Source organism: Furipterus horrens, unplaced genomic scaffold (genome assembly GCF_987537825.1).
Source record: "Furipterus horrens unplaced genomic scaffold, mFurHor1.1.pri manual_scaffold_2, whole genome shotgun sequence".
Classification (NCBI taxonomy): domain Eukaryota; kingdom Metazoa; phylum Chordata; class Mammalia; order Chiroptera; family Furipteridae; genus Furipterus; species Furipterus horrens.
In genome coordinates, this window is record NW_028327172.1 from 20,466,195 (window position 1) to 20,490,818 (window position 24,624).

Below are 24,624 nucleotides of genomic sequence, written 5' to 3' on the forward strand. Positions count from 1 at the left end.
GCTTTGCATTCAGCGAGACCCGCCCAGGCCCGCCCCTCGCTGTGTGCCCCGCCCCTGGGATGGCCGCAGCACCGCCTGATCGTATTTAAGGCTTCGGCGCAGTAGCCCACGTGGCTCGCCGAAAGTAAAACTGTGGTAATATCAAAGGCAGAGGGTGTCCCTAGGCGGGGTCATGTCTGGCTGTCCTGCTGCAGATGGAGAGTGCTGCTCAAGGCAAAGTGGCGCGCAGGTAGGGGCGGGGCCGCGGGTGTCCTTTAATCCCAGGAGGCAAGGCGCGTGTGAGGCTTGGCGGGGGCTTCCGAGTGGCCGGACGCGACCCCTGTTCACCGCCGCTCATTTCCGCTTGGCGACCTGAGATCACGGCCTGCTGCGGTCGGCTCCTGGGGCTGGGGTGCCCTATGGCCGTTGCTGGCCACCGAACGTTGAAAACAGGAGAAATCACGAAGGAAAGCACTCGGGGTCTTAAGTATTTTAAAGCAATTTATCAGGAAGACAGACCAATTAAGGGAACGTGCAGCGCTGGAGTGGAAATGGAGCCAAGACTGAGCTCTCGCGCTTACCTTTTTAACACTGGCGGCCAGCCCGACGTTTGCGAAGCACGTCCTAGGCACAGGGGGACACGTTCGCCTTAGTAGCCAGCACCTTCCCTTTGAGCAGTTTTTAGCGTCCGTTTAGATTGATCGTGGGATAATCATAGAAGCGATTCTTCCTTAAGCTGAAGTCAAAAGAAACCCCATCTTGGGGCTGCTAATGCTTTTCATTTACTTACATACACCAACAGTTTTATGGAACATCAACATTTTTAACTTGATACAGTGCTGATTATAACAAATGGCCTAGGGCCTAGAGGAATACTAAACAATTCCGTTGCTATGTGAGAAGCCTTGCTTATGGGGCAGGGATAAAATTAACGTCGCCTTGTTCTCCCATTTTTCTTTCTTAAGGCTGAAGGTCCCAATTAAAAAGTAATAACTAGGCCTGAAGTTTTATTGTGAAATACTTGTAGCGGAAGATGAACTTTTCCCTTACCCTTCTAGGTTCTTCTGGCTGGTCCAATCAAATCAACATGAGAAAGATGAATAAGAGAAAATAACTGAATTTAATAACATAGTAAGTAAGGAAACCTCATATACATGAGAGGTTCAGAGGCAGAAAGGTAAACCGAGGCATACGAGGTCTGTCTGGAAAAAGTCCAGCCGTTGTTAATATAACGAGAACATTTGGGTGACATGATGTAACCTGGCAGCCAAGGAGAGGGGACTGGAATGTGCGTGCGTAGACAGTGACCACTGTACTAGTCAGTGGGGGTGGTAGATGCCTTGAGTGAGCATGTGTATTGTGTGCCCATTGCATTCAAAATGACTAGGCGAGTACAGCAACGAATCTGCATCAAATGTTGCCTTATGCGTGAACATTCCTCCACAGAAACTATTCGGATGATTCAGAAGGCCGCAGCTATGGGCAACTGGTGATTGGCAGCTTCATCACAACATTGCGCCTGCTCATGCATCTAGTCTGGTGCAAAGTTTTTTGGTGAAAAATTAAATCACTCAGGTCACTCAGCATCCCTTCCAGCCCCCCAACACACACACACACACATCCCAAATTTGGGTCCCTGCAACTTCTGGCTTTTCCCAAAACTAAAGTCACCTTTAAAAGGGAACAGATTGATTGAGATTCAGGGAAATACAACAGGGCAGCTGATGGTGATTGGGAGAACTGTGTGAGGTCCCAAGGGGCCTACTTTGAAAGGGACTGAGACATCATAGTCCTATGTACAATGTTTCTTGTATCTTGTATCTTCTTCAATAAATGTCTTTTTCATGTTACACTACATTATAATGGAAAAGTTAAGGACTAGGCATCTAGAATCAGACTACCTGGGTTCAAATCTTACCTCTCTACCTTGGACAAATTAATCTTTCTTAGTGTCGGCAGCCGTCCGTCTTGAGAGATGATGGTGTAGCTTCTCAAGAGTCTATCTGCACCACCGAGAATGGCTGTGCAGTCCGACTCGGGAGTGACACGGTATCTGTCTCCTCCTGTGTTGAATCGACATCTTGTGATGACGCTGGAGTGTCCTCTCCAGTGAAGCTGAAGCTACAGAGCCTGGGCAGGGTGATATGGAGGGTCTGCTGTTGCCCATGCAGCAGACCCCCCCTCTCTTCGCAGCTGAAGGGTTCAAGGGAAAGACGGAGTCAATACAGCTTGGCTTCAGGTGCGCCGCAGGAGTTGCCGGTGTTGACTACAACGTCAAACCGCCTTAGGGACTCCAGCTCCGGATTTTCTGTCGGGGTTTACTCCCTTAGCCTTTCCCCTGAAGAGATATGCCGCAAGGCAGCGGAGGTTTTTTGGAGTCAGAGTTTTCCTTCTCCGATGTGCCCTGACTGGAAGATCGAACCAGCGACACTTAGCTCGCAGGCCGACGCTCAATCCACTGAGCCAAACCAGCCAGGGACAGTCTTTCTTAGTATAGTATGGTTATTACAAGGATTAAGTAAAGCCCATATAAAGCCTGTAGAATAGTGCCTGGCACAAAATAAGCACTCAAAAAAATGGTACCTGTTCTTAATACCAGTTGTATTATTACATACAGGGGGGAAAAGTAGGTTTACAGTTGTATGTGAAACACAGTTTATTGTATTATTTATTAATTACTGTATTTTCCATATAAACAACTGTAAACCTACTTTAGCCCCACGCTGTATTTACTTGCATCTTTGCTCTTCCTCTTGTCCAAGGCAAGTATTTTCCTGTTTTCCTAATTCCAGTTTCTGTATCTACAACAACTGACCTATCAGTTAGGCTATTGCTACCCTATACCTTTAATCTCTCTTTCCCTAATTTTACCTCCTAACGTGAAAAACTATTAACCAGTTTTTCCTTCTATTTCCCTATCAACCCCTTCGTAGCAACACTGTCGAAAGAGTTCTTAGAGTCCTCCACCTCTAAGTTTTATTCATTTCTTAATCCATTTTGATCCAGTTTTTATAACCAGTTCGTTGAAATAGTTGTTACTTAAAATCACGGTTGACCTTATTTACAAATATAGTTGACCTAGCAAAATTTCAGCCCAAGGTGCACCCCACTATCCATGCTGTTGTGGCCACACTGTGTAGCTGAACATTGCTAGAGAAAAATTACACAGCTGTCTGATGGGCCTCACATCATAGTCAAGATTTAACCTCAGATTGGCACTTAAAACACTGCCCAACATCCCTCCTGTGTTTCCCCAGTAGTTCGCTGTCCCACTCATGGAGATGACTAGTTGATACCTAGTAGTCTCTTTTCGAGGCTCTCATACCCTGTCCCCACACTCTCACTCAGCTGATGACTTTGTTTGTACTTAAGCAAATAGAAATCGCGAGATACTAACTTCCTGCCACAAAACCTGCAGATCTGCCTACACATGAACCCATCACCTTTTCTTATTTTGCACAATGAAAAGCCAGTCCTCCCACTTGTGCTCAGGATCTCCATCCGCTCTCACCTTCTGAAGTTGTTTCTCTCCCTCTCCTTGTTTCTCTTACAGGGAATCAATTCCTTTCCTGGCAGGACTGTTCTCACCAGCATGGCTTTCAAGCTCCTGTGGGATCTGGACCTACAAACTCATAGTCTACCACTCTCAACACTTCATCACTGCTCTAGCCAACTAATCATCTTTCTACTCTTTAAACTCCTCAAACACTTTCTCACTCTTGGGTCGACAAACCTGCTGTTTCTGCTGCCTAGAGTGCTGGCCGCTCCCCAGCACAAAATCTTGCTTGTGCCCACACACTCATCCACCATACACTGGTTTTTCCACACCTGTTAAGCCTTAACTGTTTCCTGCTCAGAGAAGCCTCCCTTAATCAAAGTTGATGTTTGCTATTTTTCTCCACGTCCCTTGTTTGTTTCCTTATTGCAATTTATTTATTAATTTATCCTTCCATTTGTAAAAACTACCCCCTGCCAGGTAAATTCCTTTAGAGCAGGGACTTTGTCTTGTTCATAGCTGAATTCCCAGAAGTGCTTTGCCAGTAAGGACTTACATCACTATCTACTTACGCTACTCAGCTAATCCAAAACTTAGAGATCTTGAAGCCTTCCTTCTCTTCAGTTCTCTCATCCAGAGTTATGCCTTTTTTTTTTTTTTTTAAACTTCTAAAATACCTTCCAAGGCCATCTCCACCATCACTCCCTTGCTATTTCCTTTTAAAACTTTACACAGCCTCCTTAACTGGTCTGGTCTTTTGCTTTCTTGATCACCACCCTTCATCCTCTTCTCCCCACTGCTACTGTAGAAATGTTTCAAAACCGAGATCTGATCATGTCATCTATCTAAAACTGCTTAGTGGTTTTCAACTACCTGTAAAATAAAGTCTAAACTCCTGTGCATGTCATGACTGATCCTATGTACTCTGCTTTCCTTTCCCCTCCATCCCACAGAACCTAATTTATAACCAGTTCCAACTACTGAGAGCTCTCTCTGACTGAAATGCCCTTTCTCCTTTTTACCTACCCAGTATATTCCCACTTTCCTTCATTAAGACATAGCACAACTATCCTCTCTTTGAAGATTTTCCTAACTCCTCCTTCCTCCTACCAAGAGCCTCTGCTCCCGTAATGCCCTGGATTATCTCTTATTCTATGTTGCTTTTTTTTTCTTATACCTGTTAACTTCTTTACTAGATTGTGAGACCCTCAAGGGTAAGGAATTTTATCTTATTTACACTAATGGGGGGGTGGGGGCACTTCCGTTAATGTTGTTGAATGAATGAATGGATGAGAGGGTTCCATAATTAATTCCAGAAGAAAAGAACGTAGAGCAAATGTTGTGGCTCCAAGAATCCAAGGAGGGAGTGATTACTTCCTGGCGCAATGAGAGAAGGAATCATAGATGAAGCGGGTAGGGGGCCTGGTGAGAAGGCTGACAAGCAGGAGTCTGACAGCTAGAGTTGGGACTATTGGAGATCCAGCAGGAGCAGTAACAGTGCAAAGAAAAAGAATGTATTCTCAGCTGGCAAGAAAATGTCTTAGTTATCTATTGCTGCATAACAAGTATCCCAAAACTTAAGCTTAAAACACAAACATTTGTTGTCTCAGTTTCTGAGGATTAGGAATCCAGGAGAGTTTAGCTTGAGGTTCTGGCTCAGGGTTTCTCGTGAGTTGGCAGTCAAGCTGTCAGCTGGAGCTGCAGTGAGCTTCCAGGCCCGCTCATGGAGTTGTTGGCAGGCCTCTGTTCCTCGCTGATTGCTGGCCTGTCACGAGCCTCAGTTCCTCACCATATGGCCTTCTGCATAGGCTGTCTGAGTATCATGCAGCTGGCTTTCCCCACACCAAATGATCCGAAAAAGAGAGGGCAACGAAATTGGAAACTAGAGTCTTATAAACTAATCCCAATCCCAAAAGTGACATACTATCACTTCTGCAGTAGTCTGTTGGTCATACAGACCAATCCCAGTACAACGTGGAGAGGAACTATGTACCATGGTGTGAATACCAGGGGATCCTGGTGGTTGGCATTCACAACTAGGTTGAATAGAACTGGGAGATTTATGTAAAAAAGTGAAAGAAAGTGTTTGAAAAGTTAAATTAGGGCAAGAAAGCAGAAGGACTTAGACAAAGAAGTTAGTGTTTAGGTATTAGATGATGTGAGCAATGGAGTTCAATGATCAAAGTAATTTATTATTTCAGTATTAATAGTAGAATGAAGGGTAAGCTGGAGAAGGAGAAGAAATTGTAGGCAAGGGGACCAAATAGGAAAAGATAACCTTAATCTTTCCCCAAATATCAATCTGAAAGAATTTTTACTTGATTACTGCAAAATAAGAAAAATTAGGACAGTTAAAAAGTGAATTTAACAAAGCTAATTGCATTCAATTTAAAGAATGACCTTGTATTCTGAGATTATTCTTCCTACTTTTTTATGTTTAAAATGTACTTTATTTTTTGAAGAAGGCGATAGTGATTGTTAAATATCCTTAATGCTGTGACTTAGCAACCTTATGTCAGTTCCTAAAATTTAAAAACAACAAAAACTATGAATCTTGAAATTCAGGAATTTGAGAATCACTGATTCATATTATTAATACAAGGAAACTGATATCCAGAAGGCACTGACTGGCCTTAGGATCTTCTGATTTTTGGTGAGTACTTGACTAATGTGAAGAAGAATTTTTAAGTATGGCAGAGGGCTTTGAGTGGAGATAACGTTGCAAAGAAAACTAATATACACAGAGAGGAGAATGAAGCAGACATGCAGAAAGGAACAAAAACAATGCTGACAACTTTGCTGTGTCTGCGTCTAGTCCCTTCGGAGGCCAGAGTCAGGAAGAATTGTGAAAGACTGAAATGAGCAAAAATGATAACTGGCTGCCTTGGGGCTATCTTTGATCTACTTTACAACTTTGAATTGTTGAATACTGACAGTAATGCAGATGATCGTTGTTCACAGAAATGCAGTTTGTATTATGGGTATTCAGCTTATTGCTGCCTGGTGGATATTGTCCTGTTTTTGCTTTATTTGTAAATCTAGAATTCCTGATTACTTATATGTGCTAGTGTTTGTTTTGAATTGCTTTGATACCAGTTGTAACATATTTCTGGCTCCCTCATTAATTGATGGGTTAAGTAATATCTCACACATGTTTATTTATTTTATTTTTTAAATTATTTTGTATTGATTATGCTATTACAGTTGTCCCAACTTTTCCCCATTTGTCCCTTTCCACTCAGCAGCCCCCACTAACTACCTCAGGCAATCCCCACACCATTCATTGTTCATGTCCATGAGTCATGTGTATAAGTTTTTTGGCTGCTCCCTTTTCTGTACTGTTCCTAATAGCCTTTCCATGGCTGTTCTGTAGCTACCAATTTGTACTTCTTAATCCCTTCATCTTTTCACCCAATCCCCCAGAATTCTGTCCTCTCTGGCAACCATCAAAATATTCTCCATATTTGTGTTTCTATTTCTGTTCTGCTTGTTTGCTTAGTTTGTTTTTTTAGATTCAATTGTTGATAAGTATTTATTGTCACTTTATTGTTCATAGTTTTGATCTTTTTTCTTAAATAAGTCCCTTTAACATTTCATACAGTAATGGTTTGGTGATTATGAACTCCTTTAGCTTTTACTTGTTTTGGAAGTTCTTTATCTGCCCTTTGATTCTAAATGATAACTTTGCTGGGTCGATAATCTTGGTTGTAGGTCCTTGCTTTTCATCACTTTGAATATTTCTTGCCAATCCCTTCTAGCCTGAAAAGTTCCTTTTGAGAAATCAGATGACAGTCTGGCAGTCTTTTGGGAACTCCCTTGACTAACTGCTTTTCTCTTGCTGTTTTAAGATTCTCTCTTTATCTTTAACTTTTGGCATTTTTATGATGTGTCTTGGTGTGGACGTCTCTTCATCCATCTTGTTTTGGACTCTGTGCTTCCTGGATTTGTATGTCTATTTTCTTCACCAAATTAGGGAAGTTTTCTTTCATTATTTTTTCAAATAGGCTTCCAATTTCTTACTTTTTCTCTTCTCATTCTGGCACCCCATGATGCAAATGTTGGTATGCTTGAAGTTGATCCAGAGACTCCTTACACTATCCTCATTTTTTTTTTTTTTTGGACTCTTTTTCTTCTTGCTGTTCTGTTTGGTTATTTTTTGCTTCCTTATATTCCAAATCATTGATTTGATTCTCAGCTTCATCTACTCTACTGTTGATTCCCTGTAAATTGTTCTTTATTTCAATTAGTGTATCCGTCCTTTCTGACTGCATCTTTTTTATGCTGTTGAGGTCCTCACTAAGTCCCTTGAGCATCTTTATAACCAGTGTTTTGAACTCTATATCTGGTAGATAGCTTATCTCTATTTTGTTTAGTTCTTTTTCTGGAGTTTTGATCTGTTCTATAATTTGGGTCATGTTTTTTTGTCTCCTCATTTTGGCAACCTCCCTGTGTTTGTTTTTATGTATTAGGTAGAGCTGCTCTGACTCCCTGTCTTAGTAACATGGCCTAATGTAGGTGTCCTGTAGGGTCCAGTGGCACAGCCTCACTTATCACCCATGCTGGGTACTTGAGGTGTGCCCTTCATGTGGACTGAGTACAGCCTCCCCTTGTAGTTGAGCCTTGATTGCTGTTGGTAGATCAATGGCAGAGATTTAGCCAGGCCAGGCAGGTGCAAGGACTGGCTGTGACCACTGACCACCAACCTCTTCTCTCCATGGAAGATCAGCTGTGCAGGGGCCCACTCCACAGTGCAGGACTTAGTTCAGCAGGGCTCTGGTGCCCACTGAGTCTGCCCTTTGAGTGTGTTGCTTGTGGAGGTGGTTAGGTAGTGTTGCTCTGATGTGGTCTATAGCTGTCCACTGGGTGCTCAGGCTCTGGGGTTTCCCAGAAGGTGCAGGCCAAGATCAGCCACCACCTGTGTTCTATCTGGGGCCACTTGGCATAAGCGATAAAGCAAGTTGCAGATGGCTGCTATTTGTGCTGGGCTTGGAGGTGCTCAAGTGTGGCCAGGCTGTGAACCAAGGCCACCTACTGCTAGTGCTGAGCCTGGGGCTACTTAGCAAGAGGTACTGAGGCCAGCAGCTGCTTGTTTGAGAGAATTTAGAAAGATCTGAAGCATGAGCAAAGGCAAGCCATTCATATGGAAAAGTCACTGTTAACAGGTTGGGTGGGTCTGTAAGTTGGGTGGGGCAGAGCCTCAGGGAATCATCAGTGTGGGGCAAACTGTGGGAGCCAGGTTGATGGAGTTTTAGATATGGTTTCTTCAACTCTGTGGTTCTGGGGGGAGAGGGCTCAGAAAAGGAACAATGGCCTCTACCAGCAGTTCTGTCTGGGAGAAAGTTGTCCCCCAGCTCTTGCCCTGATGCCAGACACTTCAGTTCCTCCCTATTTGCCACTGGTGCCTTTGAAGCTGCATCGCCAGTCCTGGAGCTCAGAGGGAGTGAGTGTGAGTAAGTCTACGCATGGGCTCTTTAAGAGGAACTGCTTGAGAATCCAGCAGTTTCTTCCACCAACTCCATCCCTGTTGGTTTTTGTGGCCAGAATTTATGAGGACTTAACGTTCTGGCCCTGGAACCCTGGGCTGGGAGGTCTGTTGTGGGACTGGGACTCCTCCCGATTTTTATCCAGTGCACGTGGCTGTGGGACCAGCCCGTTTCGTGTCTCCGATTCTCTGGTCCTCCTACCACTCTAGATGGAGGTGGTTTCTCTAATTCCATACTTGTAGAACTTCCATTCAGCTGAATTTCTGATGGTTCTGTGTGATGGTTGTTCTATAGTTTAGTTATAATTTTGATGTGGTTGTGCAAAGAGGTGAGGCACGTTTCCTAGGACTCCATCTTAGAATTCTCCTGACACATGTTTATTTATATTTGTTTTAGAGTCCCCAGGAAAATCTCTGAGCAGCACAAGCCTCTGTTATGCTGAAATCAAAACAAAAGGTAGCAGGTATCTCAGTGACAATTGAGACTGATTTCCTTAAAAAGATAGATTGAAAAATTGGAAAAATAAAATACTGATTGAAAAACTTTAATGTTTTTAATATATAAAAAATACTGTGTAGTGTTGAATGTTCCTCCCTCACTTAGAGTAGAACTTCTACTGTAAGCAGTTGATTGTAATCCATCTTTAGATACATCTTTCAAAATTCATATTCTAATTGAAAACCAGATATAAAAATTCTTGTTTAAAATATATTCTGATTTTTACTCTGGACAATTTAAATAACTGCATTTTTACCAAATGTAGCTCTGTTGGTTCCTGCTAAGTGATTATTCTCCTTGAGACTGTAATTTTGTGGGTTTGAACTATTGAATGAAACTTTATTAACAACAGCTGCCTTATCATTGTTCCTGTAGAATGAAGCTGGCTAATTGCTGTAATACCTCAGTACTGGAAAAGACAAAAGAGCAAACGGAGATCCTTAATAACAGACCATTTTCTAGAATGTTTGCAACTTGCTGGGCAAATTGGTGGTTTTAAGGATTGGAAAACTGCAGCAGTCTTCTCATTAGCTGTACTTTACTATATAATTAAAATATAATTTATATCCCTAAAAAAGGAAATAGCACATTATCCAGGGTATGGATAACTTGGCTAGATTTCATAGGGACAGATATAAAATAAAAAAACCAACATAGCTTTACTATCAATTTTAATTCAAGAACTTTTAACTCATCAAAATGGGAAGGAAATTAACATTGATTGTGTCACACATTATGCTGGTTGCTTTATATTCATTACATCTCATTTTAATCCTCATAATGTTTTCATTTTATGGATCAGTAAACTGAAACTCAAAGTCATGTAAGCAAAAAATTGTGTAATACAGATTTGACTTTTATGTCCATTAACTCCTAAGCCCTGTGTTGAATCAGAACTTTAAAAAATGTAAACGTTCCCATGTTCTTAATTTTATATTTCGAATCTACTCCATCAAATTATTATTCAAAATATCTAAAATAAACTGTATATGTCAGATATTAACAGTATATTTGGAAAAACACCATGATTTCAGAAATCCAGTTAAGTAGCTGAAAATTCGGTCTGTTCAATAATAATTTGTTTGAACTCAGAGATGTTTTTTTCTGTTTTATCCAGTGCCAAGATTTACGTAGGCAAGCTTCCTTGCTGTGCTTTTCTTCGCTGTGGCTGTATTTTAGCTAGAGGGTATTTTAGCTAGATCCCCATGGGATCTCTAGCATATATAGGGATTTTCTGTTAGATGCCCCATTTTGAGCATGCCCGAGGTTTCATCTGTGTTTTTAGTAGCTTGCATTGCTGTCAAAGTTGAAGCTCAAGGTCATCAGAGATTTGCAGAAACCTTCAGGGAAATGATGGCTTTGGAGCTCATATCCCTTCTAGGTAGACTTACTCTCATTTCTTTTATGGCTCCTTTGAGACCTTACTTTCCTGCCAGCTCAGCAATTTATTTTGAAATATTTTAAAAAATAATTCATTCAGTGTTTTAGTTGTTTTCAAAGTTAGGGTTGTATATCATACTGCCAAAAATGGAGTTCATTGTATTTCTTTATTTTTGTTTTCATTAATTTTAACTTAAAAAAAAAGAGGGGTAAACCTTGGTGTTTATTCCCTAAAGAAGTAATTATTAGACTTATATAAAAATAAGGCTCTTATTTTAAATAGATTTACTGTGCTGATCATTTCACAGTATATAGAAATATCAAGTAATTATGTTTCTGTGCCTGAAACTAAAATGTTTTATGTCAATTATGCCTCAATAAAAATAAATAAGTCTCAGTGTTTATCCTAACATATATACAAGTGTTCCTGTACACACCTATTTTTACAGAAATAGGCCCAAGAAGTATATTAGTTGTGATTATTTCTGAGAGAGTGCTTTTTATGGTATTTCCTTGACTTTATATTTCACAGTAAGTATACACTGCTTCTGTAATAAATGAAAAAAAAACAATCACTATGGTGGAAACACAAGGCATTTTTAGAATTAAAAAAATCGAAACAACAGAATATGAACAAATAGCTGTTACAGTATATCATATATTTGTGCCTCAATTAAATGTTTTGTGTACTAGAAATTTACTAGATGACAAGCATGTTCCTTTAAACACTAGATTTTATTTTATTTCAGCCATCTCAATAGACACTTTGCAACATATTCTGGGCATTTCCTCACTTTGTTCTTATAGCCTGTTTCATAGTGTTGAACGGTAGGCCCTATACTGAATAATTCCAGGTTGCCACATAATATAGTAAACACTAAAAACAAAGTATGTGTTATAATAGTTTTCTCCCTCACAGTATCCTCTCTGTGGTAGATTTTCGTAAAGTTTCTTAAATTGGCTTCTTAATAGAGATTTCAGTTAGCATAGTCACTTCATTAAATAATATCTGGTTTTAAAACCATTGTTTTCTTTTTAAGGACAAGGAACATCCAAGATACCTGATCCCAGAGCTTTGCAAACAGTTTTACCATTTGGGCTGGGTCACTGGGACTGGAGGAGGAATTAGCTTGAAGCATGGGTAAGTTTCTTGCTGGTTTCATTTCTGGGAGAAGGAGACAGTGGAGAGCCTAGCATACATTTATGTCCAAAGAAAACTTGTGTAGTTCTGTGTGATGCTGAAGGTATTTCATTTGTACTTGGAGAAACAGATATTTGCATAACTAAGTGGAACGAGTATACTGTATGTCAAAGTTGCAAATACAATAAATACCTAAGGATTTGAGAACACAATTTCTAATCAGAATAATTTGGTCCTCAGTCTTTGTAGTACGAAAGTTAAATTTAACAGGCAGCCAAATACGTTCATATGTCTGGAATTGTAAAGAATCACCTCTAGATAGACAGGATTTGTTTCAAAGGTTCAGAAACATATTTTAAAGTCACCTAAATACAGATTACTAACCATTGAATTCCTAAGAATTACATTTTATTGAGTCAAAAGAAAGGCAATATGCCATTCTAAGGCACATGTATCATTATTAATGGACATAACACCTGCTGGTCCACATTGCTCAGAGGACAAAACAAGAGGTACTGAACTAGAAACAGAAGAAATGAATAGTATCTAATACTTCATTACATTTATTCAGTGCCTTTCCTCCAAGAGGTTGAAGAAATAAGTAACTAACTGACAATGAAAAGAGAGGTTGTAGAATCTTATTCTCTTAAGTGTTTTTTTCCTCCTGGAATGGTTAGGAACATTAATGTCTGGAGGCTGAAAGTTAAACTGAGTAACTCAATTTATTTCTTTATCCTAATTCACTTTCTTTAATAAAATTGGATTGCTAGAATATTTATATAACATTGAGTATATAGAGTAATACCCCCAACGAGGCTGCATCGTGTACAAGGAATGGAATATAAAATGTAATCAGGACATTTTGAACAAAAGGGATTTTATGACATAATGCAAGATGATGCCATTGAGATTTTTCATCTGCTTCAAATGACCAGGTACCTCATGAAATATTAATGGAACTGTGCAAAGGGTCAGGAAGGGCCTTAGTCAACAACCACCACAGATGTGTGCAAGGATGTGAAAAGGTCACATTCTGGGTGCATCATACATTCATTTATGCCTCTTTTCTTAGCATCAGCCCAGTGCTAACATGTCAAGTCGGCATTGTGCAGGCTTTCAGATTATTTTGCCCAAACTTTTAAGGTAACCTGTTTCTAGCAAAGTCCTACAAAACATCATTGGTTGTTATTTTATCCATTCAGGAGTTGAGTCCCAGTACTGCTTTCTCAGATGTAGTATTTAAAATAAATCACATTCTAAACATTGCCTTTAATTAACTGCTTTTTATTTGCACATACAGAAGTAGTTCGTGTAGGTACAAGACAGAGCTTTCTAACAAACTGAATTAAAATAACCATTTTTAACTGACTTAGTTTTTAAAGCAAAGTTAAAAATAGAATGCGGATAAGGGATCATGGCAGATCTCAAGAGGGAATTTTTTTTTATCATAAAGACATGAAGACTATGTTCTTTCTAGAGAATTTTACTAAACCATATATTGAAATTGTGTGATCACCCTGAAACATTCACTGGCACCTTTTAAAATTAACTGGCTTTTATAAGCACTCTAATCAGGTTATAGGAAAGTAGCATTATGTATGAAATGCTTTTGCTTTAGATTCTTAACGGGTGAGGAGCTCCTCCTGGGGGTCACGAGTGGAAATAGCCCCAATTGTATGGCACTGTATTTGGAATCTTATTAAGTTTGTGCCTTACACGGTAAGATAGGTAATGTGTACTAAAATGTTGAATTTTTTTCCCTAAGATTTAAGTGACTTCATAAGCCCACATGAACTACCTTATCAGCAATGTTATTCTCATGTTATTAGTGAAGGCTTGGTTTTCTTTTTCTGATGCTTAGGACAAATACATTTGGGATGAAGTACAAACCCAGAATAATAATAACAATAAGCTCTTTGGGAATGTAAAATTATTTACTGATCCCAAGTTCTGGTTGATACTATTCCAGCTTATGCTACTGAGGTGTGATACCAAAAGATGTGTAAAAGGCAGCTTAAGACACATGGAAGAGTTAGGTCAGAAGGAGGAAATGGAGGACCAACAAAAAGACAGTAATCAAGGCAGCCCGAGGGTACGCAGCAGCCATTGTGTTTAAGTTGGGTCCCTACCACTCACATTTAGCATTTCCTGTTTTTATGGCCAGAGATGCTAATCCTGTTGCATGCTTAGAATTAAAATTAATAAAATAGACAAGATAATTAAGATACAGTAAGATTTAAATGACTAGACAGTAAATAAAAATAGATGTATTACAAACTCTTGGATCTTGTCCATGTGCTTAACCACTTGTGAAAGAGCAGGGAGTGTAGAGAAGTAAATTCCCAAACTTAATACCTTGAAATTTAAAATGCTTTTTGTTTGTGGCTTACAGTACCAAGTAAGTACTTTACTTTTAGTCTTTGGCATGTTTTCCTCCTAAAATAAAAGTTCTGTCATCTTTGTTATTTTTATCCAGATATTGCCTTCTTTGTAGGTTTAAATATATTTTTTCTAAAACCTATTTACCTAATCTTCTAATTATCCAAAGTTGATCAAAGTCTAAACTAATTTCCATTTTATAAGGGCAATAATAAAGACAGATTTGGCATACCAAATCACTTGAATAAACAGAATAAATACCCTGGATTTTCCTACTTTGTAGATGGGTTTTATTTACCAGCAGACTAGGGTCTGTTCCCAGGACTGCATAAATTTCTCCCACATAAGAAGACCTGCAGCTCCACTTACCACCAGAGGTGATTTGAGTCCACCACACATCATTCTAGACTTTCTCCCATGTGACTCAGGACAAAATATGTGCATCCCTGGTATTCATAAAGGCCTTTTTATCAGCAGGATTCCCTACCCATTCCCCCCAGTTCAGGAGGAGTGCCACTCTATGGTTTTCTGATGCAGCAAAGCTTTAAAGTACTAGCTGCTTTGTGAAAACAAATGTTTGAGCGTTACTTACGTGCTTTGGTTTTCACTGCCATAAGGTCAGGCATTTACTTTCTAGACCTTAATTTACCAGTGGACCATTAAGGAACTTTCATTTCCTAACATTTTCATCAGTTGCAAATCAGTAGGCTTACTAGTGACTTCAACTTTGACAGCTTGATTCAATACCAGTTGTCCTCATTTTCACTATGAAACAGTATTTATTCCACGTCACTGTGTCCATACCTCCGTGGCAGAAGCTGGAGCATGCGTCTGCATGCATGTGGCAGCTCTAGTAGCAACTGATAAATGAGCAAAGAATCTTTGGGCGGGGCAGGGGGAGAATTTAGAGAAAATTTTGAAATTAATTCCCAAATCAAATTTGGGAGCACCTTGCAGTAAATGGTAGAATATAACACAACATTCTGTAACAGAGAGACTTTCAGATGTAGCCATGCCTTTTATATTTTAAACTTTTGTAATTGTTTTAGCTTTATTACCAAATATTTTCATAAGATAGATGTGTTTTTCAAACAGGAGGCATACTGTTCCACCCCAAAAGTAGCCATGTTAATCCTGTAATTTTAATAAACTGTCCAGCAGAGGTCTCTGAACTTCATGTTTTATAATAAGAGCATTTAAAACAGTAAAATTAAGCCTGATTCCTCTCAAGACAGATATGTACTCCTAGTGAGCATATTTTTTCCCTGACTGGATTTTAGATGAACTGTATTCTACATATACTAGAATAAACTCTGCTTATTCGTGCTTAAATATTCATGCTCAAGACTTGTGTTTTCAGGTTTTATTTCTCCTAACCAGATAAAAGCCTGGTTACCAATGATTTTTTTTTCCTAAAAAGAAATAAAGAAATGTATTTGAAAACATAGAAGACTAAAGCAGCTACCTCCGTTTTACTGTGTCACCAACATTACAAAGGCATTAAAGTATTTGGTTTCTTTCTACACAGCCTATATCATTAATTACCGTATTTTTCGCACTATAAGATGCACCTGGGTTTAGAGGAGGAAAACAAGAAAAAATATATTCTGAACCAAATGGTGTACTAAAATATTTAATAAAATATGTCATTATATTATTTCAACCATGTAAAGTGAACAGCAGTCAACAGCGGTATTAAGAACCATCATCACTGTCATTAACAAATGAGGAGAGACTTGAAGGTTCAAGGACTCTTCTAGTTTTCTGGGAACCCCAAGAACCCATCATCGCTAGTGTCAGAATTTATGAAGCTCAGTTGCTCACAATCACTGATATCACTTTCTTCCTATCTTCATACTGACCAGACGCCCTGAGATTCAGCAGTGAAGTGGGACATTTAAGCATCCCCAGGGGTTTCACGTGGGCCCTCTGCTTCCTCTTCTAACAGCTGTCACCACTGCTGACAGGTCAGGTAATACACATCACGGTCTGTGATACAATATTTGCTCCATAAGACGCACAGACATTTTCCCCCTCCTTTTGGAGAAAGAAAAGTACATCTTATGGAGCAAAAAATAGGTAAATCAGGTTGCTACTTGTATGATTTGATTTATACAGAACATTAATGATTGGACTGCAAGGATACATTTTTCTTTGTACAAAAACAGGATTTTAGAGTTAAATAAATATCAATTTCTATATTTTGTGTTACCAGCAATGAAATCTACATTGCTCCCTCAGGAGTGCAAAAGGAACGGATTCAGGTATGGTAAAGGGATCCTTCTTAAATTCAGATGTCTTTTCTTCTCCACTTGACTATTGTTCTGTGAAATGGAATTAATTTTAAAAGAAATGTTTATTTTGAAGGGTGGTTCATTATAATAATTTAAATAACTAATTAATAAACATTAGTTGAGTAAGTATTAAAATTTTTTTAAGGGGCTAAGTATCCTCCCTGCTACCAGTATGTTTTGAACTCCCATTTGGCCTCTAGAGGGCAAAAGTTAATAGCGCAATCTTAAGGCATAGAATAAAAAGGGGTCTAACTTTGCAGCATTATAACGCCATCTTTATCAGGCTAGTAGGATAATCAGATTGATGGTCTCAAATGAACCAAACTTAATTCCTATTTGATAATAGCAAAGATATTCCAATTTAAAGTTATAAAACTTATTTCAAATTTTGAGAAGACTCATTTGTATTAATATTAGAATAATACCCCAAATCTATTTAAAATAACCACATAATACTTAACTTCTATCTATGGCATAATGCTTTATTAATTAAACATTTGTAATAAACCCTGTAGTTTGTAGTTGGTAATGAACTCTGACAGATGCAAGTTGCAAGTCAGAACTATGCATGCACTACTAGAAAATATCTGACTCTCCATAAGTGTGATACTTAGAACTTTACTAATAAATACACCTTGTTAAGATTAACATTTCTGAGTACCAGCTAAGTATCTCAGTGGATAAGAAAATTTGACTCTATATTTTTCCTCTTATATTATGAAATTAAAACACCCATCTTAGAATAATGGCTTCTTTATATAGTCTCTCTGAAATAGAGTTGTGAACCTAAATTGATGAAGTGACAGCCACTATCACTGCATACATGTTAAAAATTCCATATCAATTTTTTCTTCAAATTCTAAAAGAAGATTTTTTTAGCTCTCTTGAGAATATTTTCACTAGTATAAAATATTTTTCTTCTCAAAATGGGTAAAAAATTTAGAGAAACTATAATTGTATGAATATTTAATATATGAGTTGAGTATGTGTACATATATATTATCACTGCATGTGAGTGTATACTATATACAGGGATGGGCAAAAGTTGGTTTACAGTGGTAATACAAATATAATACAATAATTAATAAACAATAATACAATAAGCTCTTTTGTGTACTCACAACTTTAGCCAACCCTTGGATTATAAGAAAAGGGACATTTCTAATGATACTGTATAACCATTTTTTCTTTTTCGCCCTCTGTAAATAGCCTGAAGACATGTTTGTTTGTGACATCAATGAACGGGACATAAGCGGACCTCCCCCATGCAAGAAGCTAAGAAAAAGCCAGTGCACTCCTCTTTTTATGAATGCTTACACTATGAGAGGTAGGCAGGAAATGTATTTGATATAAAGAATATTTGTAGAGTAGGCTCCCCTAACCCATGGGAATTATTGTTACAGTTAACATTTCTTGGGTACCTACTATGTGCAAGAGCTTTCAATATGTTAACCTCTTCAGTCTTTGCATCAGCTTATGTGGAAGGTTCATGATTACTCCATTTTACATGTGAGAGGACAGAGGCTCTGGGAAGATTTTTCCAAAATAAACAGCTAGTGAGTGTTGGGGCTAGAATTCCAACCTAGATCAGTGGGACTCTACTAGATTGTCAAATTAACTAAATATTATATTTACAATCAGATTCCCACTGCTAGTTCAGAGTTATACCTCTGGGAACTTGTAGTAGAAGTAAATCAAATTACAATGAGGGAGAATCGGTCTTTTCTTCACCTTGGTCAGAGTATCCCATCTGTTTGAAAAATTTACTGTGCGATAAAAATAGGAGTCCTGTTATAATTCCCCAAAATCATAGTAGAAAACCAGCCTGGAAAGGTTGACCCTAAAGGACAATGTAAAAATAGAAAATTATAACTGAAGTACTGGCTCAGCCATAGCAATAAAGTCATTGGAACTCTGCTTTAATGTGGTCACTAAATGAAGTCAGTACTGAGGACGCAATCTTGCTATGCTCTGTTCCTGAACATTGTCAGCTACTACTGAAAGGATAAAACTTCAGGAACAGGTTCTAATAGCGTGAAGGAACTTTCCCAGCATAACGCTAAATAAACTTCCCATTTCAGAAATAGCCATTACTGAATTGTATAGCATTCAAATCCTTTTTAGGTAAATTTATTACATCTATACCTTAAAGTCCCCACCATCCCTTATGCTACCAAGATATGTCCTGTACTGCGAAACCTGACTTGGTGATTAAGTGTCAGACTGACGTGGGTTCAAAGTCAAGTTCTGTCACTAGCGTCTGTGAACCATGGACAAGTTCTTTTTAACCTCTCTGAGCCTCCACTGACCACTAAATGGTGACATCTGTGGTGGTGGTGATGATGCAAAGACATATAAAAATGAGGTTTGCCCAGTGCCTGGCACATAAGAATCCTTTTGATCTCCATGATTATTATAGCTGTGCTTCTAAACGATACTTCATGAGCACATGTAAAGTATTACATATTGTTCTGATACTGGAAAAAGTGTCTTTTTTTTTTTTGCTTTCTGACTCCTCTATTAGTATTCCTCTCTTCCTGCCTCCCCCCTACCTTCCTACCTACTGCCAGCTTATTCCATGCCAAGAAAAACAAGTCCATAACCATGTATAAATGTGTGTGTGTCCATGTGTGTTTGTGTGTGTACATATATTTCTTCTTTAAAAAGTATCATTCAGCTGTCACGGAGGATGTGCCTTTTTCTCCCCACCTCAGGAGCAGGCGCGGTGATTCATACGCACTCGAAAGCTGCTGTCATGGCCACCCTTCTCTTTCCCGGACGGGAGTTTAAAATCACACATCAAGAGATGATAAAAGGAATAAAGAAATGTACCTCGGAAGGGTATTATAGGTAGTGTTTTTTTCCTACTTTTGCTTAAATAATATGAAAAGTAATTTTTCTTCTTGTGATAAACAGGCTACATGTTTTTTTAATGCTTTTAACGAGATGTTGTGGGATCTCTGTTAAATAATACCCCACTTAATAATTATACTTCCAAATCTGTTCTTAGTGACACCAATCAGATGCCACCCTTCCCCCCGCCCACCATAGCCTTGGTAAATTATTAGCAACATGAATAACGAAATATTTGTCAGAGAAAAATGACAAAACCTTCGCTGAGAAATCTATAAAGATGGAAAGATTACGTCCCTACAATGATGCACCCAAAGAGCACAATCTCCCCACCTTCACTTTGTCTGCAGGAAGTTTCGACCCTGACTAAAATTTTCGCTTTGTTTTGATTTGATTTGGTATTTCTAGAATATGTTCATATTTTTTAAAGTTTTATTATTTCAATTAAGTAGATCTCCATATTTTTCATAATTTTTCACTGTGGAAAGTGTCACAGATAATATGGAACAAAGGTCTTGATAAAATCAAATAAATCCACCAGCCCACAAAAATGTAATTATTCATCAATCTAGATGACGTGATGAAACATGCTCTCAGTACTGGGGTACAAGCTAAGCATTCCACTTGAATGTATTGGCATTCTTATGCCCGAGGCTTCACCCTTCCTAACTTCCTAAAGGGCCTCGTTCAGAGGAAAGGGTATCAGTTTTTCTAAAGTGTTCCTACAGCAACACCTTATTGTCGCTGCATGTAATAGAAGGTACATGTTTAAACTAGTGTGCTGAGAAATCAATTTGATTTGATTTTAGTTAATATTTATTGTGTGCGGAAAACATTCCTTAGCACTGTGAAATAACTATTTACAAAAGTTAAATATTTATATTATGAAAGTGTACATACTAAAGAAAGTATAGTTGCCTTTTCCGTATCTGGGTCTTGAAGGAAAGGCATTATGTGTGATATCAATTTCATCAGCATTTGATTGCTTTGGCGAAGGAATAAAAATAGAAGGACATATGAAAGGGTGGGTAAAGGAACAGAGCTCAGTAGAGAGCTTTGGAATTTTGTGGGGGAAAAAAGGACATGAATTTTTGAAAAGATGTCATTTCTTATATATTATAATATACATTTAGTATATTCTTGTGAATGTTTCAGGGGGAAAAAAGGACATGAATTTTTGAAAAGATGTCATTTCTTATATATTATAATATACATTTAGTATATTCTTGTGAATGTTTCAGAATTTAAAGAATACAAACTTTTCAGAGCCGTCCTTTGTGATTCTATTTGAGCCTGGCTGGGAAATCAGTAACAGAGTCATTACTTCAGCTAAGCGTGGGAGTGATATTTTATCAGAGTTTGTGGAGAATCCTAAGAGCCCAGTTTTCAAAAGAAAGCAATAAAGGCTGGATGAAGTAAGAAAAGGAGGTTCTGATATTCTCTATTCTATTTTTTTAAGTCCATCTTGGGAAAAAAATTTTTGACATACCTAATTCTTATCAGCAGAGGTTACCATATTTAAATACAATTGTCCTCCTTTTTGGAAACAACATGTGTATGGCAGAGTGAAAAGAGCACTATTTGATGGTCAGGGACTATTCTGGCTCTGTCTCTCATTTAACATATAAGGATTAGTGTAAAGTGGGTGGCTTGGATTGAAATTACTTCTCAGGTCTGTTTTGCTGTGGAATTATTTGTCCCTGAAAATATGTCTGACTATTCAGTATATGCTAGAGGAAAATATAAGTTTGTGGTTCTCCTGGCTAACATTAGGAAAGATTTGGGACTAGCAATTCCTTCCTTCCATATTTAAGAATATTTTATAATTACCTCTACTTTACTTAAATGAAATAATGAGCAACTCTATACTGTTAATAATAATGGCTGACCAGGTTACACATGACAGCTACTTAGCCTGTACCTGCCCTAATGTAGCAATTTTTGATATTGCTTTAGCAGAACTCTTAGGATAAGTTTAGCCATTACAGAAGGAGTGAAAAAGCAGATGTTGTATTTACCAAGGCCAGGGAAATTCATGTAAAAAGGAAGACATGTCTGAGTTTTGACTGGTTATAAATGACCGTAGGGATAGACTTAAACTTTACAGTGACTAAGTTATTTGCTTAAATGTTATTACATGAGTAAAAAGGAAAACACATATTCTGATTTTATCACATATATTTACTGAAACAAGGTGGAAGAAGTTTTAATGCCACATATTTAAGAATGTTCTGAAATATTATCATATCTTTAATGATGATCTCCAGAAGTTTCTTGCTATCCCAATGCCACAAACCACACCTCTATTTATTTGTCTAGCTGAGATACTTTGAGGTCCTGCAGGGTTAAAGTAATATGGTTTGTATTATTGAAAAATTCCTACTTAATAAGCAGTTCAACTGTTAATGATTCAGTTATGATTCTGAAATCTGTCATTTCCCATCTCCTGTTAAAAATATTTTGATTGTCTCAGCTTCAAGGAAATACTTGTTTGATCTTGATAATTTCTGTTCAGTCTTGGTATCCTATACAAATTTCTGCCACTTAGTCTAAGGATCAGAATAATGCCTGCTAAATTCCCAAGGCATCTTTTGATACAGATATTTGTGCAAGATACACAGAACAACATGCAACATCTTGTTCATAATTTGGAGTGGCTTTCCAGATATAAAGAGGATGTCTTAACTGGTTGCTTGAAAAATAATTACAGATTTTACATATGGATATTTTTGTTTTAATGGAAAAAATGACTTGTTTTGTCTTGCAGATATGATGACATGTTGGTGGTACCCATTATTGAGAATACACCTGAGGAGAAAGACCTCAAAGAACGAATGGCTCGCGCCATGCACGAATACCCAGACTCCTGTGCGGTCCTAGTCAGACGTCACGGAGTTTATGTCTGGGGAGAAACGTGGGAGAAGGCTAAAACTATGTAAGTATAAATCAAAGAACATTTGGGACAAGTCACCACACTCTAAATGAAAAAGAAAACAAGGTATGTCTTAGGATTTTAAATGGAGTGTGATTTTTTTTCTTTTATTGGTCAAATTGATTTAAATTTAAATAGTATATTATTTAGCCCTAGCTCATGTGGCTTGGTTGATTGGGGTGTCATCCTATAAGCCAAATGGTGGCGGGTTCAATTCCTGGTCAGGGCACATACCCAGGTTACGGGTTCAATTCCCAGTCAGGGCATGTACAAGAAGGCAGACAATCAATCAGTCACTCTCTCTTTCTTCTCTCTCTCTCTCTCTCTCTCTCATCACTCCCTCTCTCTCTAAAGGCAATAAAAAAATGTCCTCGGGTTAGGATAAAAAAAGTTTTTTCAAAAGAAATATTTATTCAATGAGCTATTATTTGACACAGAGCTATGCAGTTTGGTGCAAAGGAGAGACAGATCTTGTTTTTGGAGTTTAAGGTTGGAAGGGAGAATGAAGTTAATCCAAGTTATATAATGATTTATTACATTTATTTCAAAAAGTGGCATGGAGTAAAAAATTTAAGTTTATATAAGTGGTGTATTTTAAACTTCTTTTTATATCCTGAGAAGTATATAATATGATTGCATGATTCAATATTATTTCATTCCATGTTTTAATAAAGTTGGGGGCAAAATAAAAATTTAGATTGAAATTGAGAAAAACTAACCCTGCTAGGAACATGATTAACTTGATGGAGAAGAGAAGTGTGATTCTTAGGATTGGAGAAGTCTGTTTCTCTAACAACCTTCAGTTCTTTTTGCTTTTTCTTTTATAGGTGTGAGTGTTATGACTATTTGTTTGATATTGCTGTATCAATGAAGAAAGTAGGACTGGATCCTACACAGCTTCCAGTTGGAGAAAATGGGATTGTGTAAGCCAAATGGAAGTTTATATACAGAGACAAAGCTTATCTTAATTATTACTTAACTGAAACCTGACTTTTTAAAATTAATTGAAAATTTTTATGCTGCCATTAATTTGTCACTAAATACTGCAGATGATCACCCTGAATCTCTTCTGACATTAATTTGCTTAAATTCTTGTAATTTTTAAATGACAATGCAGTAGAATAAAATTTTTATAATGAGTATGTTTTGCTTATTTTTAAATCCATAACAGCAAAATATTTCCCTTTATATTAATTCTCTTTTTTGTATACACTCTTAGGGAATCTCTCTTATTCTTTAAAGCTGCTGGTGATAATAGAATCCATTGGGAAATTTCCACTTATGAAATGAACAGTTTCTTGTTTTTGCCAAAACTAGTGGCCAGTTCTCTGTATTTTATGTCACTTCATAGTAGCATTACTAGTGAGCACTCCCTGCTTAAAACATTTTTCTTGGGCTTCCATGACGCCAGACAGATGTGATTTTCTACTCACCTCATTGGCTGCTTTTATGGTTATTTTCTTAAATTTTTTACCTCTATCAGACTTGGAAATGTGGGAGGCCCTCAGGGCTCTCTGCCCTTAACCATGGTCTTCCTCTAGACTTTCTTCTAGGAAATCTCATGCAGTGCCATAGCTTTAAATATTATCTAGATGCTGATGCCTCACAATGTTTATCTCCAGTCCAGACCCCAGTACTTCCCAGACTTATCTCTCCACCTCCTACTTCTCACCATTTGGTTATCTAATTGGCATCTTAAACCTACCATCACCTAGAACAATGCTATTGATTTTTCTTCCCTATGAGCTGTTACTGCCCCATCACCCCCAAGTGTTCTCTGAATGCTTATGCCAAAAACCTCCCAGATGGGCCTCTGTTTTATTCACTATAACTAAGAAAAGTCCCGACACATGGTAAGCACTCAGTAAATACCTGTTCTCTGCGTTCTAGGTGGAGGTTCTTCCACTGGGGAGAAGGGGTTTTGGTCACTCTGCTTAGCCTCATTTTTAAAATGGAGCTAATGAATGAGATAACGTACGAGAAAGAACAGTCATTTAAACTACGCCCCAGCGGAGCCCACCTTTGTGTGCTGCTTCACCACTGGAGTGCAGAAAAGGTTTACAGAGCCTGGTGAAAGTCTCTGCTGCTTAGCTTTTCTGTTCAGAAGAATCTGATCTGTACGCTGTGATGGCCGGTGCTGAGTGCAGAGATGAAGGCAAAGGGCTCGTTCTGTGTCTGGCCCGTGGGTG

The 24,624-nt window shown here is 38.2% G+C and overlaps 1 protein-coding gene across 2 annotated transcripts; it reads left to right on the top strand.

Moving 5' to 3' along the window:
- Window positions 1-85: 85 nt before the first annotated feature.
- Window positions 86-23,566, top strand: APIP (APAF1 interacting protein). Of its 2 annotated transcripts, none has more exons than XM_090267582.1 (7): window positions 86-229; window positions 11,877-11,977; window positions 16,572-16,620; window positions 17,860-17,977; window positions 19,365-19,500; window positions 22,271-22,438; window positions 23,263-23,566. In XM_090267582.1, the coding sequence occupies exons 1-7, from the start codon at window positions 173-175 to the stop codon at window positions 23,360-23,362; spliced, it is 729 nt and encodes a 242-aa protein (XP_090123708.1). In that variant the 5' UTR covers window positions 86-172; the 3' UTR covers window positions 23,363-23,566. The 2 variants fall into 2 exon arrangements, with proteins under 2 accessions (XP_090123708.1, XP_090123709.1); XM_090267583.1 differs by lacking the exon at window positions 86-229 and adding an exon at window positions 9,355-9,414.
- The last annotated feature ends 1,058 nt before the right edge of the window (window positions 23,567-24,624 follow it).

What these genes read in the sequence shown, in the direction of transcription:
- APIP (XM_090267582.1), top strand. Translation starts at nt 173, where the DNA reads ATGTCTGGCTGTCCTGCTGCAGATGGAGAGTGCTGCTCAAGGCAAAGT. An exon ending in GGAATTAGCTTGAAGCATGG is followed by an intron (nt 11,978 to 16,571) that starts GTAAGTTTCTTG and finishes TTGTGTTACCAG; the next exon opens with CAATGAAATCTACATTGCTC. An exon ending in GAATGCTTACACTATGAGAG is followed by an intron (nt 17,978 to 19,364) that starts GTAGGCAGGAAA and finishes TCCCCACCTCAG; the next exon opens with GAGCAGGCGCGGTGATTCAT.